Raw genomic sequence first — 14,874 nt, 5'->3', positions numbered from 1 at the left:
GCGACCCCTGCCGGCCCGGAGCGGCCGCACGTGTGCGCGGCGCGGCCTGCGCTCCCAGCCGCTTCGCCTGGGCCCCGCGCGCGACACGAGGTCTGCGTGACCGGCCGATGGCCTCCGTGTTCTCGCCCGCGCTGGCCGCGCGCCCCGGCACGTGTGGCTCAGTCACCCGCTCGGGCCCGCGACCCTGCGGTCATGGCGGCTCACGCTTGCTGGGGTAGTGGAGACGGGGCTTGGGCGGCCTGGGGAAGCGTCCCTGAGCTGAGAGGGCACAGGGAGCCAGCCCGGCGCGCGTCCTGATGGGCTCCGACCGGAGCGCAAGCCCCCGCGCGTGGGCCAGGGCCCGGTGTGTGAGCGCGCCCCGCCCCCGCCCGTGGGCCAGGGCCCGGTGTGTGAGCGCGCCCCGCCCCCGAGCCCCCGCCCGTGGGGTCAGGGCCCGGTGTGTGAGCGCGCCCCGCCCCCGAGCCCCCGTCCGTGGGGTCAGGGCCCGGTGTGTGAGCGCGCTCCCTCTCTGAGCCCCCGTCCGTGGGGTCAGGGCCCGGTGTGTGAGCGCGCCCCGCCCCCGAGCCCCCGTCCGTGGGGTCAGGGCCCGGTGTGTGAGCGCGCCCCCTCTCTGAGCCCCCGTCCGTGGGGTCAGGGCCCGGTGTGTGAGCGCGCCCCGCCCCCGAGCCCCCGTCCGTGGGGTCAGGGCCCGGTGTGTGAGCGCGCTCCCTCTCTGAGCCCCCGTCCGTGGGGTCAGGGCCCGGTGTGTGAGCGCGCCCCGCCCCCGAGCCCCCGCCCGTGGGGTCAGGGCCCGGTGTGTGAGCGCGCCCCCTCTCTGAGCCCCCGTCCGTGGGGTCAGGGCCCGGTGTGTGAGCGCGCCCCGCCCCCGAGCCCCCGTCCGTGGGGTCAGGGCCCGGTGTGTGAGCGCGCCCCCTCACTGAGCTCCCGCCCGAGCCCGTGTGTGAGCTTGGACCGCACGGCCGTCCCCTCTAACGCACCAGGACCCTGGGCACACGGGAAGCGGGAGGGCCGAGTCCTGGCGAGGGCGGACTCCGGTGCAGTCCCAGAAGCAGCTGTCTGATGCTTCTTGGAGAGATGGGTGCGTTTCTGGGTTTTGGTGATCACAGTAGCGAGTTTCCCGTCTCAGCCTTTCTGAACCGTGCAGTTCGCGGAGGCCGCATCACCGGTGTGGCCTCACAGCCCCTCCTGGTCCCTGGGGCTGCACCCCCAGACTTGGCGACCCCCACACACTCACAGCAGAGCTGCAGAGCCAGGGAGAGACAGAGGTCTTTCATCTGCTGGTTCACTCCTCAAATGGCCACAACTGCTGGGGCTGGGCCAGGCTGAAGCCAGGGTCCTGGAGTTCCATCCCGGTCTCCCACGTAGGTGCAGGGGCCCAGGTGCTCGGGCCGTCTCCTGCTGCCTCCCAGGCCATCAGCAGGGAGCTGGATCGAAAGTGGAGCAGCCGGGACTTGGACTTGAACCAGTATGCATGTAGGGTGCAGGGGTAGTTGCACTGCACCAGCCCCTGGATCTCTGTGTGTGTCGTGTTAAATACGTATTTATGTGGAAAGCAGAGCGACAGGGAGACAGCAAGTTCTTCCACCCGATGGTCCATTCTCCACATGGCTGCCTCGGGGAGGCCAGGCTGCAGCCCGGGTCCAGGAACTCTCTGAGTCTCCCCTGTGCGGGGCGGGGCCCGGAGCACCCGGGGGAGCTGCATGGGAGGTGGAGCAGCCAGGACCCAACCAGCCCTCCTGGAGGGCGCACCTGCTGGATTTGAAAGGCAGAGAGAGGGGCGGGCGCTGTGGCGTAGCAGTGAGGCCGCCATCTAAGAAAGTAGGTGGCCCACTTCTGATCCAGCTCTCTGCTGTGGCCTAGGAAAGCAGTGGAAGATGGCCCAGGTCCTTGGGCCCCTGCACGTGTGTGGGAGACCGGGGAGAAGCTCCTGACTTTGGATTGGCCCAGCTCCGGCCGTTGCAGCCATCTGGGGTGTGAACCAGTAGATGGAAGACCTCTCTTGCTCGCTCGCTCTCTCTCCCTCTCTCCTTTTCTCCTCTCTTTCTCCTTCTCTCTGTGTAACTCTGAATTTCAAATAAATAAATATTAAAAAAAAAAAAAGAAAGAAAAGAAAAGAAATGCAGAGAGAGATCCATGAACTGGGTCAGACCCCAGCTCAGAACAGCCAGGGCTGGGCCAGGCCAAAGCCAGGAGCCTGCAGCTCCATCCAGGTCTCCTGGGGGCGGGGACACCCGCTGTCTCCCGGGGTGCAGCTGGGCCGGGGAGCAGAGCTGGGGCTGTGGTGTCCGCTGGGGGCTTTCTGTGGGTGGGGTCCCTCTTCCAGGGGAACATTCCCAAGGTTCCCTCCCTAGCACCTGTCAGATTCACTCCTTTTCTCTCTTTTTTTCCCAAAGTGGTTATTTTATTTTTAAATTTCTGTTTTCATTTTATTTGAAAGAGACTGAGATGTCCCAGAGACAGGCTCACTCCGCAGACTCCTAAACTGCCAGGGCGGGCCAGGCCACAACAGGAGCCTGGAGCTCAGTGGGTGCCCCGCCCCGTGGGGCAGGGGCCGAGAGCTTCAGGGTGCAGAGCCAGGACCCTAAGCAGCCTCTCGGCTGTGGGCTCAAAGGGTACACCGAATGCCCACCCCAAATACACTCCATGAGGCTCAGAAGTACCCCTGATTGGGCCTATGAAGGATCCCCCATTCAAATGGCCCAAGAGGCGGGCACTAGGAGGGAGGCCTGGCGGGAGCCGCGGGTCCACCTCGGGGCGGGCAGGGGCGGGCAGGGGCGGGGCGGCGCGGGGAGGGCGCACAGGCCTGGCTGGGAGCACTCAGGCACCTGTTCTGCTGGGTGACAACAGCCCCGCGTGCGGTGGGCGGGGGGCGTGTCTGGAGGGGCGGGGCCCAGAGTCCCCGCCTGCCCGCCCGGAAACGCGCCGGCGGGAAGCGGGAAGCGGGAAGCCCGGCGGGCGCCTGGACCCGGGTGCGCGGCGGCGCCGCGAGCCGGCCGGGGTGTGCAGCTGCCCCCCGACGCCCGGGACCGCGATCCTTCCCTAGCGGCGGGGCCGCGCGGTAGGTGCGGGTCCTAGGCACCCCGGTCCAAGCCGATGCGCGAGAGGGTCGAAGGTGTGCTCTTAACCCCAGGACTGGGGCAGACTGGGCTCCCCACCCCAGGCAGGGCTGTCCATGCTCGGTGCCCCTCAGACGCTGGACCACAGCCCCCAACAGTGACCCTGCAGAGCCCAGGCTGATGGGGAGGGGCGGGGAAGGGGGGAGAGACCCAGCCCCCATCACACTCAATCCTCTCCCCGCCTCTGCAGCTTCCCAGGGCCTGCCTGTGCAGGCCTGCCCTGCGAGCTGGGACATGCCTGGCCCCCAGGGACGGCCGGGGGGTGACGATGGCCACAGTGGCGGAGGGGCTGGAGCCCGAGGCAGCTGCCACGGGAGATGCTGCAGGAGCGGCGGCGGTGGATGCCGGGCCCGGGGCGGCTCCTCTCCTGGCCGGCAAGCAGCTGAGCTTGGACCTGTACCCCGCGGGCTGCCAGCGACTGCTGCACCTGTGCGCCCAGCCGTCGCAGCTGCTGCAGGTGGAGTTCCTGCGGCTGAGCACCCACGAAGACCCTGGGCTGCTGGAGGCCGCCCTGGCCCGGGTGCCTGCACACCTGCCCCGCCTCCGCTCCCTGGTCCTCAAAGGTGAGCCCGGCCACCGCGTCTGACCTCTCCCCGTCCCCTGCTGCCCTGCCTCAGGCCCCGCCCCACCCATCACCTGCCCCGGTCCAGCCATACCCAGCGCTCTGGCAAGCTGAGGCTGGCTGGGCCCCAGCTCCTGGAGCCTGGCTGCCCCGGGGGAGTCCCTGAGCAGATCCAGTGTGGACGCCGCTCCTGGGGTAGGACGTGGGCGGCGCTGGCTGGGGGCGGGGCCATGGCTCCATCCCTGCGCCCTGCGCCTGCAGCACCTAGCCCGGTCTGCCTGTCCCCGTGCTGCGCCAGGTGTGGGGGCCAGCAGGGCCGAGCTGGCAGCCAGGGCCCTGGCTCTGAAGGCCATGTCTGCCCCTCCCCGTCCCAGGAGGGCAACGCCGGGACAAGCTGGGTGCCTGCCTCCCGGGCACCCTGACCTCGCTGCCGGCCGGGCTGAGTGGCCTGGGCCGCCTGGCCCACCTGGACCTGAGCTTCAACAGCCTGCAGACACTGCCGGCCTGCGTCCCACACATGCGCGGCCTGGACGCCCTCCTGCTGTCCCATAACCGCCTCTCGGAGCTGCCTGAGGCCCTGGGAGCCCTCCCTGCCCTCACTTTCCTCACTGTGACCCACAACCGGCTCCGGGCGCTGCCCGTGGCGCTGGGGGCACTGTCCACCCTGCAGCGCCTCGACCTGTCTGAGAACCTGCTGGACTCCCTGCCCGCCGCCATCGGGGGCCTGAGCCGCCTCTCTGAGCTCAACCTGGCCTCCAACGCGCTGCAGAGCGTCCCGGCCTCCCTCGGTGAGTGGCAGCAGAGGCCCTGGGCTCCCGGGGCAGCACCCTGCAGCCTCAGTGGGGCTCTGGCCCCCTCCCCTTCTGTAGGGGCCCCTGCACCGCAGCCTGCCCTCAGCCCAGCCTTCAAGGCCTCCATGAGGCCCACTGAGGCCGCAAGGGTGGCCCCCGCCTGCCTGCAGCCCGCCTCCGGTGCCTGCGGCTGCTGGTCCTGCACAGCAACCGCCTCACCTCCGTGCCCGCTGACCTGGCCGGCCTCCCGCTGCTCACCCAGCTTGACCTGAGGGACAACCAGCTCCGGGCCGTGCCCCCTGAGCTCCTGGACGCCTCCTTCGTGCGTCTGCAGGGGAACCCCCTGGGCGAGGCCCCAGCAGCCTCCCCGAGTCCCCCAGGTAGGCCTGCTGCCGGGGAGGGGCACCACAGGGGAGACGTGGGCGCTGGCACCCCCCCAGGATCCGTCTGCCCCTCCCGCAGGGACCCCCACGGATCCGGAGATGCCTAGGCTGCTCCTGACCTCGGACGCGGACAGGTACCCGGCAGGGCTGGAGGAGCGGCCGGGACGTGCCCTGGGGGTTCTGGCGTCCACGGGGGCCCCGTGTGTGTGACCGACGCTCCTCCACCCTCAGCTTTCCCGTCACCCCGTGGGGCTGCTCCGTGACCCTGGCCCGTGGTGTCCGCCTGCTGTTCCCGGCCGGGGCCACCACCGCCCCCGTCACCATCCACTACCAGCTGTGGCCGCCGCGGCCGGGCCTCGTCTCGCTGGGCCCTCACGACTCCCTGCTCAGCAGTGTCCTGGAGCTGCGGCCCCATGGGCTGACCTTCTGGCAGGCACGGCCAAGGCAGGAGGGGGTGGGCGTGGAGCCCCCAGGCCCGGCCCCAGCCCTCACACGGCCCGCTGCCCGGCAGGATGTAAGCCTGTGGCTGCTCGTTGTCCCCCCACGGACCCGGCTCTGCCGTGAGGTGGTGGTCAGGACCCGGAGCGACGGCAGCTGGAGCGACCTGGAGACCTTCCTGGAGGAAGAGGCGCCCAAAGTGAGAGCTTCCCAGGCCTGGCCTGGTGCTGTCCACCCCTGCCCGCTGTTTCTGCCTGGGCCCCCGGCCTGACTCAGCCTCTCCTCTGACCCCTCCCCGACCCAGCGGCTCTGGGCCCGCTGCCAGGTGCCCCACTTCTCGTGGTTCCTCGTGGTTCTGCGCCCTGTGTCCAATGCCTGCCTGGTGCCGCCAGAGGGGACCCTGCTTTGCTCCTCGGGCCACCCTGGGGTCAAGGTCACCTTCCCCCCAGGGGCCACCCAGGAGCCTCGTCACGTGTCCATGCAGGTACGGCCAGCGTAGGGCCACGGGTGGCTGGGGCACCTCCGTGCACAGTGGATGCTCAGGCGGCCCCTCCGCCCCAGGTGCTGCGCATGGCTGGCCGGGAGCTGCGAGCCCTGCTCGGGGAGCCCGAGGCCGCTGTGAGCCCCCTGCTGCGCCTCTCCCAGAGCGGCCCCACGCCCTTCCTGCGGCCCGTCACCGTGCAGCTGCCCTTGCCTCCTGGCCTCACAGGTGAGAGGCGGCTGTGTGGCCCCCAGGCCGGTGGCTGAGCAGGGGCTCAGCCTGCTGTCCCGTCCTGTCCAGGCCTCGACCTGGACCGTTCCCGCCTGCACCTGCTGCACCGGGCCCCCCCTGAGGCCACATGGGATGACATCACGGCTGCCGTGGCGCTGGAGGTCACCCACCTGTATGCACGCTTCCAGGTCACACACTTCTCCTGGTCAGTGCCCCCCCACGCCCTCAGCCCCATCCCTGTGTGCCCAGCCCCAGGTCACTCACTGCCCCTGGTCAGCCTCCCCAGCCCCAGGTCACTCACTCCTCCTGGTCAGCCCCCCCAGCCCCAGGTCACTGCTCCTGGTCAGCACCTCCCCCAGCCCCAGGTCACTGCTCCTGGTCAGCACCTCCCCCAGCCCCAGGTCACTGCCCCTGGTCAGCCCCCCAGCCCCAGGTCACTGCCCCTGGTCAGCTTCCCCCAGCCCCAGGTCACTGCTCCTGGTCAGCACCTCCCCCAGCCCCAGGTCACTGCTCCTGGTCAGCCCCCAGCCCCAGGTCACTGCCCCTGGTCAGCCCCCCAGCCCCAGGTCACTGCTCCTGGTCAGCACTTCCCCCAGCCCCAGGTCACTGCTCCTGGTCAGCCCCCCCAGCCCCAGGTCACTCCTCCTGGTCAGCACCTCCCCCAGCCCCAGGTCACTCACTGCCCCTGGTCAGCCCCCCAGCCCCAGGTCACTGCTCCTGGTCAGCCCCCCAGCCCCAGGTCACTGCCCCTGGTCAGCCCCCCAGCCCCAGGCCACTGCTCCTGGTCAGCCTCCCAGCCCCAGGTCACTCACTGCCCCTGATCAGCCCCCCAGCCCCAGGTCACTGCTCCTGGTCAGCCCCCCAGCCCCCTCAGCCCCGCCCCTGTCTGCCCAGCCCCCAGCTCACCTGCCCCCCAGGTACTGGCTCTGGTACACCACCAAAGCCCGCGTGGGGGACCTGGCCCGCAAGGCCTGGGAGCGGCTGCGGCTGCACCGCGTGAACCTCATCGCACTGCAGAGGCGCCGGGACCCCGAGCAGGTCCTGCTGCAGTGCCTGCCCCGGAACAAGGTGGGGCCGCGGAGGGGGCGGGCAGCATGGGGCGGGCATGGCACAAGCTTCGGGCTGCAGCGCGCCGGTGCCCGCAGGTGGACGCCACCCTGCAGCGGCTGCTGGAGCGATACCGAGGCCCCGAGCCCTCCGACACCGTGGAGATGTTCGAGGGCGAGAAGTTCTTTGCAGCCTTCGAGCGGGGCATCGAGGTGGACGCTGGTAGGCTCTGTGCCCCCGGGGAGGGGCGGGTCCCTGGGTGCGCCCCTGCTGAGCCCCCTGGCCCCCAGACCGCCCTGACTGCGTGGAGGGCAGGATCTGCTTCGTCTTCTACTCACACCTGAAGAACGTGAAGGAGGTGTACGTGACCACCGCCCTGGACCGGGAGGCTCAGGCCGTGCGAGGACAGGTGCGCCGGGGCAGGGACGGTGGTAGGGCCCCGGGCTGCCCGGACACCCGCCGGAGCTCTGAACCCTGCCTGATCTCTCAGGTGTCCTTCTACCGGGGCTCGGTGCCCACGGAGGTGCCCGAGGAGGCCGAGGCCGCCCGGCAGAGGAAGGGCGCGGACGCCCTCTGGATGGCCACTCTGCCCCTCAAGCTGCCGGTGAGGCCAGGGGCAGGGCGTGGCCCGGGGGGCACAGGGTGTGGAGTGGCGTTAGGGGCTCACTGCACACTCTCCCTGCCACAGAGACTGCGGGCGCCCAAGGGGCGGGGGCAGGGGGCCAGCCTCTCCCTGGCACCTCTGAACCTGGGTGACGCTGAGAACGGCTTCCTGACTCAGGCCAACCTGCTGAGCGTGGCCGGGCGCCTCGGTCCTGACTGGCCCACCGTGGCCCTGCACCTGGGCCTGCCCTACAGGGAGCTGCAGCGCATCCGACACGCCTTCCGGTGAGGGGAGGCGGGGTGGGGCCGGCGCCAGGCTGGGAAGGGAGGGTGCCGCCGTCTGGGGCCCAGGGAGCACGGTGCCAGTGTCTCTCTGCCCCCTCCCAGGGATGACCTGGACGGGCAGATCCGACACATGCTGTTCTCCTGGGCGGAGCGCCAGGCCGGGCAGCCAGGGGCCGCGGGGCTGCTGGTGAGGGCGCTGGAGCAGAGCGACCGGCGGGACGTGGCCGAAGAAGTCCGGGCGGTCTTGGACCTTGGCCACCGCAAGTACCAGGACAGCATCCGGCGCACAGGCCTGGCCCCCGAGGACCCCCCGCTGCCGGGCCCTCCAGCGTCACAGGCCCTGGCCTAGGCCTGGCCGGCTTGGGCTGGACAGAGCCCCCAGCGCCCGGCCTCTCTGTGGTCGTGTGTGCAACAAATACAGACGGTTCCATCTGCCTCCCAGAGCTCCGTTCATGTGTGGGGCAGAGGGGGGCTGGAGGGCAAGGGGTGGCTGGGTGCCCAGAGGCCGGCAGGGGCCTGTGTGCCTTGGCTGCGCATCTCCCCAGGGAGCGGGAAGAGGCTCTGCTACAAAGTACCCGCAGTGGCTGACCGGATACAAAGTTGCCCTGTGGCTGAGCTGTGTGTCCCTGCCTCGGCCGCCCGCTTGGCCAGTGGTCCCCAAGCGCGCCCACGTGTCTGGCTCGGGACCCCCCCCCTTCCACAGCACCCCCACCCGCGGCCCCTGGGGCCTCGGCGTGAAGAAGCCGCTGCCTTGGGGGCCCGACTCCGGGCTCCCAGGTGCCGGCGGGCGCGCGGCGGCGGCAGGGCTGGGCGCAGTGGCCGCGGCGGCCGGGAGGGGGAGCCGAAGCCCGCGTGCGGGCCGGGGCCGGGGCCGGGGCCGGGGGCGGAGCGCGCGCGGCGCCGAGCGGACGCGCCTCCCCGCCTAGGTGCAGGCGGGCGCGCGGCGCGGCGCGGTGGGGAGGCGAGCGCGGCGCGGCTCGGCGGAGCGCGGTGAGTGCCCGGGGGCGGCCGCGTGCGCCCACTGGGGCGCGGCCGGGGCGCCTCGGCGCGGGGAGGTGACAGCGGCCGGCCAGGGCGCTGGGCGGCCGTGGCAGGGCCTGAACCGGCGGATGCTGCGGCCGCGCTGTCGCCCGGGTGTGGGAGGCCGTGCTCGGCCCCGGCGGTGCCGGGCGCGCTCCCCGTGCACACGTGTCCTCGAGGGTGGGAGCCTGGCTCCTGAGCTAAGGAGCGGCCGGGCCAGGGGCGCGCTCGCGGCCCCCCGCAGAGTGTGTGGACACGTGCGTGGCCGGAGTCCCGGCAGGGCCTGAGCCGGCAGCGGGCGCCCCCGACGCTTCTCCTTTGTCCGCCGATCGGGGCGCGGCGCCATGGGAGACCCTGTCCGAGCCTCTCCAGCCGCGGGACAGAAAGCGACTGAATGGGGAGGCAGCGGCCAGCCCGGGCTCCGAGCCTCACCCCCCACTGCCTTTCTTGGGAGTAGGAGGAGCCGGCAGCCTCCTCCGTGGGAGAATTCACCCTGCAGGCCCGGGAGAAGCAGCGCCGGCCCGGGCTCTGCTGCTGTCCCCAGCCGGCCCGGGGCCTCGGTTTACCCAGCGGGGAGGGAGTGGACATCGAGGGCTGGCTTAGCCCTGGGGCCTTTGTGGTCTGGCCAGGACCGCTGGGTTTCTGAGGCAGCGTGGGTGTCCCTGAGGGCCTGTGACAGCTGTCTCTCCCGCAGGGGTGGGAGCCTCCGTGGAGGCAGGAGGAGGGGGAGAGTCCCGGAGGCTGCTCTTTGCTCTGTTCCAGGGCAGAGAGCCTCCTTCGCTCTGCTGACTGGCCCCTGCCATGTGGGTGCCCCCACCCCAGGTGGGACCCGACCTCGCCCAGAAGGCCTCAGGGCAGCTGGAAGAGCCGGGTGGGGCTGGGGGGAGGGAGAGATCAGGTTGAAGTTCAGAGGTCGTCCGGAGGCCCCTGGGTGGGGCTGAGCCAGGTGAGCCGGAGCCTCGGTGACACTCAGCCAGCCCTGCCTTCCCTGCTAACCCTGTGTGCTCCTGCCCCTAAGGGACACAAAGGCACGGGTGGGCACCGACTCATCTCCCCACGGGGCACAGGGACAGACCACCCTCCCGGTCCTGGGGCCCTGGACAGATTCCGGTTGGGAGGCATGCTGCACTCGGCCCAAAGCTACAGACAGGACCCCTGCTTTCCGTGGCTGCGGGTGTGGTAGCCGGGGGCTGCAGCCCTGGGGGTGGGTTGGACCACTTCCCCCAGCCCTGGGCGCCCAGGCCCTGCTGGGCTCTGAGAAATGTCCCACCTCCTCTTCCCTTAGCCCCAGCTCCAAAGTGAAAGAGAAAGTTGCCCCCCCCCACGGGCCCGCCCCACCCCGCCCCTCGGCCAATCCCTGAGCCCCCCTCGCCTCCTCCCCCAGCCTCCCGGCTGCCGGCTTTATCTGCCAGGGGAGGCGGTTTTCTGGAGTGCTGGAGGATCCTGTGCCGGCACCTCCGTGCGGGGGCTGGGGGCAGAGGCACAAGCTTTCGGAGGCACCTTGGGTGCGAGCCAGCGAGCGACCCCGGGCGGCAGGCTGCGGTGTGAGTCTGTGATAGCTGACCCCTGACGGGACGGGGGTGGGGGCGACACGGGAGAGGATCCAGGGCTCCAGGACCCCCCATTTCACTTCTGATGGCTGCCCTCCATGGAAGCCCCTGAGGCTGGCTCTGGCCCTGCGCTGATGGGAGGCGCCCCTTCTTTCTCGCCTGCAGAGGATGGGGGGCCCAGCCATGGGGCGCCCCAGGCCAGCCCCCCCGGCTGCCCACTTCCAAGGCCCCCCGAGGTCCCGGTGGCCACGGCCCCCTTGGCAGCCCTGAGCCAGGTGCTGGGGGGCTCCTGGGGCGCCAGCCCCCATCCTGGAGAGGCCGATGCCAGCGCGTCTGCTCAAGGGCAGGGTAGGGGTGACGGTCACCACAGCCGGGTCGGTCCAGGGGTCAAGGTGCACGGGCAGCCACGCTGACCCATACCGCTGTCCCCCAGAGCTGCCTGGCCCTTTAAAAGCTGGAGCTCAGCCCGTGTGCACGTGAGCGCCAGCGTGTGCGTGTGGGAGGCCAGCCGGGAGGACACGGGTGGGGGGTGAGGGGGCAGACACGCTGGTGGCTGCAGCCCGGGCGGGGGGCGGGGCAGACGCTGCCTCCCCTCTCCAGGCCCTGCTCTGATGCCCGCTCCTCTCCGCAGCAGCACAGAAGCGCAGCGGCAGGCGCCTGCACAGTCCCTGCAGGTGGGAGGCCAACACCTCCCCCTCGGCCCCCTCCACCCTCTGGCCAGCGCCGACACCGCCTCCCCTCCCCCGCCGCGTCTCCCGCTCCCACCTGGCTCTGCCGAGTTCAATGGCTGAGAAACAGATCAGGTCAGCGGCAACCCCCAGCGCAACCCTCAGGTCTGGGCCGCCTCCCCCACCCCCTGCCCCAGGCCCCGGCTGTGGTCCTGGGGGCAGTCCTGACGGCCCCCTGCCCTCACAGCCTGCCCGCCAAGCTCATCAACGGCGGCATCGCCGGCCTGATCGGGGTCACCTGCGTGTTCCCCATCGACCTGGCCAAGACGCGGCTGCAGAACCAGCAGAATGGCCAGCGCATGTACTCCAGCATGTGAGTGCCCGGCGGCCAGGGGCAGCTCCGCCCACACCCTCGTTCTTGGAAAGGGAGAACCCTCCTGGGGCAGGGCAGGGGCCCCAGGTCACCCCCTCCCCTTGGCTGCAGGTCCGACTGTCTCATCAAGACTATCCGCTCTGAGGGCTACTTCGGGATGTACCGGGGTGAGGCTCGGGACGCTAGGGACGGGGCAGCGTGCTGTGAGTGGTGTGTCCCCTGGGGCTGGCTGCACCTGCTGCTGGCAGTGGAGACTGGGATGAGGGAGGGGAGGGCTGGGTTTATGGTGAGTGGCGGCTCCCGGCCGCTCACCTAGGCCTTACCCCCACCTGCCCTTGGTGCTGGTACTCCCCCCACCGCCCTCTGGCACAGGCAGGAGCCCATCTGTGCCTAGAAACAAGGGGGGGCTGTGGCTGCAAAGCAGCTTAGACGCAATGGGAGCTGGGATTTGCCCAGAAGCCACGCAGCCCTGAGCCGTTGGCACTGGCGCACGGCCTCCCCAGGGCTCTGCCCCCATGGACCTGGACCTGTGTCCTGCCAGTGTGAGCACCCGTGTTCCCCCTGGAGGCCTCCCGGTGGGCTCTGGGCTCCCTGCTTCACTGCCCCATAGCAGAGAGACCAGAGCCAGATGAGGGGGGCTAGCGGAAGGCCCCGCCCTGTCTCCACCAGTCCCGCCCCACCTGGCACAGCCCAGGCCCAAATGTGGGTAAGAGGGCAGGAGGAGGCAGCCGAGAGCGGCTGGGATGGGGCTGTGCCAGCCGGAAGGCCACGCTGGCTGCCAGCCTCCCAGCCCAGGCCACCGAGCGTGTCCACTGCGCCCCACCCTGTCTGAGCCCCGCGCGCCCACAGGAGCTGCTGTGAACCTGACCTTGGTCACCCCTGAGAAGGCCATCAAGCTGGCGGCCAACGACTTCTTCCGATATCAGCTCTCCAAAGACGGGTGAGGGGCCTTGGGTGCCAGGGGACAGGAGGCCAGGGCTGAGGTCAGTGTAGCCAGCTGGGTGCCCCCCACCCGCCTGCAGGCCTCACCTGGACTGTTTGACCTTGTGGGGGCAGCCCCCCACACACATACACAGGGGCCCAGGGCACTGCCCTCAGCCCCCACCCTCAGCCCCCACGGCAGCCTCACCTGCAGTGGGAGGGACACTGGGCACCCCAGCTCCCTGCACGGGGCGTGTCCGTGGCTCGGTACCCCTCCCTGCCCTCTGTCTCACCTCTGGGGTGGGGGCCTCCCCCTCCTCACTGGGCCCCGCCCCTGCGTGACAGGCAGCCGCTGACCCTGCCCAAGGAGATGCTGGCGGGCTGCGGGGCTGGCACCTGCCAGGTGATCGTGACCACGCCCATGGAGATGCTGAAGATCCAACTGCAGGACGCAGGACGCCTCGGTGAGGGCGGGGCTTGCGGGGGGTGGGGCGGCCGCCGGGGCCCCTCCCCCTCCCCAGGAGACTCAGCCGCCCCTGTGCCACCAGCCGCCCAGAGGAAGATTCTGGCCGCCCAGGCGCAGCTCTCGGCCCAGCCCTCGGTGGAGGCCCAGGCTGCTCCCCGGCCCACAGCCGTCCAGCTCACCCGGGACCTGCTGCGGACCCGCGGCATCGCAGGCCTCTACAAGGGACTGGGGGCCACGCTGCTCAGGTTGGGGGGCCGGGCTGGTGGGAGGTGGCGGGCCCCGCCCCCCGCCGCGCCGCCCCCGCCGCCAGCTCGCTGCCCCTCCACAGGGACGTCCCTTTCTCCGTCGTCTACTTCCCTCTCTTTGCCAACCTGAACCAGCTGGGCCGCCCGGCGCCCGAGGAGAAGTCGCCCTTCTACGTGTCCTTCCTGGCCGGCTGCGTGGCCGGGAGCGCGGCCGCCGTGGCCGTGAACCCCTGCGATGGTCAGTAGGGGCCAGGGCGGGGTGCGCGGGCTCCGGGGCGGGGCTCCGGCGCTCACCCCCGCCTCTCCTAGTGGTGAAGACGCGGCTGCAGTCGCTCCAGCGCGGCCTGAACGAGGACACCTACTCGGGCTTCCTGGACTGCGCCAGGTGCGCGGGGCGGGGCGTGGGGGCGGGGCGGGGCGTAGGGTGGGGGGCGGCTCCCGACCGCCTGACCTGCCCTCCCCCACAGGAAGATCTGGCGGCACGAGGGCCCCTCGGCCTTCCTGAAGGGCGCCTACTGCCGCGCGCTGGTCATCGCCCCCCTGTTCGGCATCGCGCAGGTGGTCTACTTCCTGGGCATCGCCGAGTCTCTGCTGGCGCTGCTGCAGCGCCCCCAGCCCTGAGCCCTCCCCCGTGGCAGGGGGGCTGGCAGGGGATGCAGGGTCCACGTGGGTGGCACACACCCAGGGCTTCGCCTGCCCAACCTTTGGGATCAATGTCTTATTTATGTAGAAAGTGCGGAGATTCTTACATTCCTCAAGCCGGCCCCTGCCCCAGTCCTGTGCCGGCCTGAACGCCCCCGGGGACGGAGCTGGTCTCTGGGCTGGGGGTTCCCAGGCCTGGGCTGGGCAGACTGGACCCCACCCCCTCCAGTCCACCGCCTCTCATCTCTGAGGCCCTCCTGGTCCACGGAGGGGATCCATACAAACCTATTTATTGAGTCTGCTGCGCCCACGTGGCTCTGCCATCTTCCCGTCCGTCCGTCCGTCTGTCCGTCCGTCCGTCCATCCATCCATCCATCCATCCGGCCCTGCTGCCTAGCTCACCTCGGCCGGGACTCAGTCGATCCCCCTCCTGGCCAGCACTGGGGGGGGGGGAGCCACACCCACCCCGTGGGACCCACACATTGTGAGGGGTGGGTGTTTGGGGAGCAGCTCCCGCCCACCAGCCCTCAGCTGCCCCGTGGGCCCATGTGCTGTCAGGCTGTCCAGAGAAGCCTCCACCCGGCCCCTCTTGCTGCATCTCCTGCAGACCCCCCCGCCCCGTCCCTGCCCTGGGATTGGTCGGCCAGAGAGCAAGCAGGAAGACCAGCGCGAGCCTGGGACGCCCTGCCCTGCTCCAGGCGGCCGGGCTGTCCCTCCCCCAGGGTCCACTGTTCTTGGGACCTCCACCGGAGGCCCCTGGCCACCCCCAGGCCCCCAGACGCTGGGTGGAGGCCTCTCCCCACCCGTCCCTGCCATGTGAATGTGTTGGTGATCGATCTGACGTGCTGGTGCTGTGTCCCCAGACTGGGCGCCCCAAGGCCCCCCCCCACACTACCTGGGCTCAGTTCTCGGTTTCCCCATCACGTCCGTACCTTGGAAGCTGTGCTGCTGCTTACAGAATTATATTTTTTTTCCTTTGAAGAGTTTTAAAAGTAATTTTTTGTGTCTTGTCATGTAAGAGGATAAATAAATATTCTACCTAGATGCCTCTC

The 14,874-nt window shown here is 70.4% G+C and overlaps 2 protein-coding genes across 7 annotated transcripts; both read left to right on the top strand.

Annotated features, from left to right (window-relative positions):
* Nucleotides 1-73: 73 nt before the first annotated feature.
* PIDD1 (p53-induced death domain protein 1) lies at nt 74-8,373 on the top strand. Of its 5 annotated transcripts, none has more exons than XM_062195618.1 (16): nt 74-90; nt 3,307-3,679; nt 4,053-4,466; nt 4,640-4,849; nt 4,932-4,986; nt 5,084-5,285; nt 5,364-5,489; nt 5,595-5,774; nt 5,852-5,999; nt 6,072-6,207; nt 6,920-7,070; nt 7,148-7,271; nt 7,340-7,458; nt 7,540-7,653; nt 7,738-7,937; nt 8,040-8,373. In XM_062195618.1, the coding sequence occupies exons 2-16, from the start codon at nt 3,385-3,387 to the stop codon at nt 8,284-8,286; spliced, it is 2,721 nt and encodes a 906-aa protein (XP_062051602.1). In that variant the 5' UTR covers nt 74-90; nt 3,307-3,384; the 3' UTR covers nt 8,287-8,373. The 5 variants fall into 5 exon arrangements, with proteins under 5 accessions (XP_062051602.1, XP_062051603.1, XP_062051599.1 ...); XM_062195619.1 differs by lacking the exon at nt 74-90 and adding an exon at nt 958-1,078 and having other exon boundaries at nt 7,831-7,937; XM_062195615.1 differs by lacking the exon at nt 74-90 and adding an exon at nt 958-1,078.
* A 1,989-nt stretch (nt 8,374-10,362) lies between these two features.
* On the top strand, nt 10,363-14,869 carry SLC25A22 (solute carrier family 25 member 22). Of its 2 annotated transcripts, XM_062195614.1 has the most exons (10): nt 10,365-10,501; nt 11,139-11,310; nt 11,423-11,548; nt 11,660-11,715; nt 12,398-12,488; nt 12,815-12,933; nt 13,018-13,180; nt 13,264-13,418; nt 13,490-13,565; nt 13,648-14,869. In XM_062195614.1, the coding sequence occupies exons 2-10, from the start codon at nt 11,291-11,293 to the stop codon at nt 13,799-13,801; spliced, it is 960 nt and encodes a 319-aa protein (XP_062051598.1). In that variant the 5' UTR covers nt 10,365-10,501; nt 11,139-11,290; the 3' UTR covers nt 13,802-14,869. The 2 variants fall into 2 exon arrangements, with proteins under 2 accessions (XP_062051597.1, XP_062051598.1); XM_062195613.1 differs by having other exon boundaries at nt 10,363-10,501; nt 12,815-13,180.
* Nucleotides 14,870-14,874: the final 5 nt, after the last annotated feature.

This window comes from Lepus europaeus, chromosome 7, assembly GCF_033115175.1.
Source record: "Lepus europaeus isolate LE1 chromosome 7, mLepTim1.pri, whole genome shotgun sequence".
In the NCBI taxonomy this organism is placed as follows: Eukaryota; Metazoa; Chordata; class Mammalia; order Lagomorpha; family Leporidae; genus Lepus; species Lepus europaeus.
This window is presented reverse-complemented; position numbering and strand designations above follow the sequence as displayed.

What these genes read in the sequence shown, in the direction of transcription:
- PIDD1 (XM_062195618.1), top strand. Translation starts at nt 3,385, where the DNA reads ATGGCCACAGTGGCGGAGGGGCTGGAGCCCGAGGCAGCTGCCACGGGA. An exon ending in CCGCTCCCTGGTCCTCAAAG is followed by an intron (nt 3,680 to 4,052) that starts GTGAGCCCGGCC and finishes TCCCCGTCCCAG; the next exon opens with GAGGGCAACGCCGGGACAAG. An exon ending in CTCTGCCCCTCAAGCTGCCG is followed by an intron (nt 7,654 to 7,737) that starts GTGAGGCCAGGG and finishes TCCCTGCCACAG; the next exon opens with AGACTGCGGGCGCCCAAGGG.
- SLC25A22 (XM_062195613.1), top strand. Translation starts at nt 11,291, where the DNA reads ATGGCTGAGAAACAGATCAG. An exon ending in CTGGGGGCCACGCTGCTCAG is followed by an intron (nt 13,181 to 13,263) that starts GTTGGGGGGCCG and finishes GCCCCTCCACAG; the next exon opens with GGACGTCCCTTTCTCCGTCG. An exon ending in GGCCGTGAACCCCTGCGATG is followed by an intron (nt 13,419 to 13,489) that starts GTCAGTAGGGGC and finishes CGCCTCTCCTAG; the next exon opens with TGGTGAAGACGCGGCTGCAG.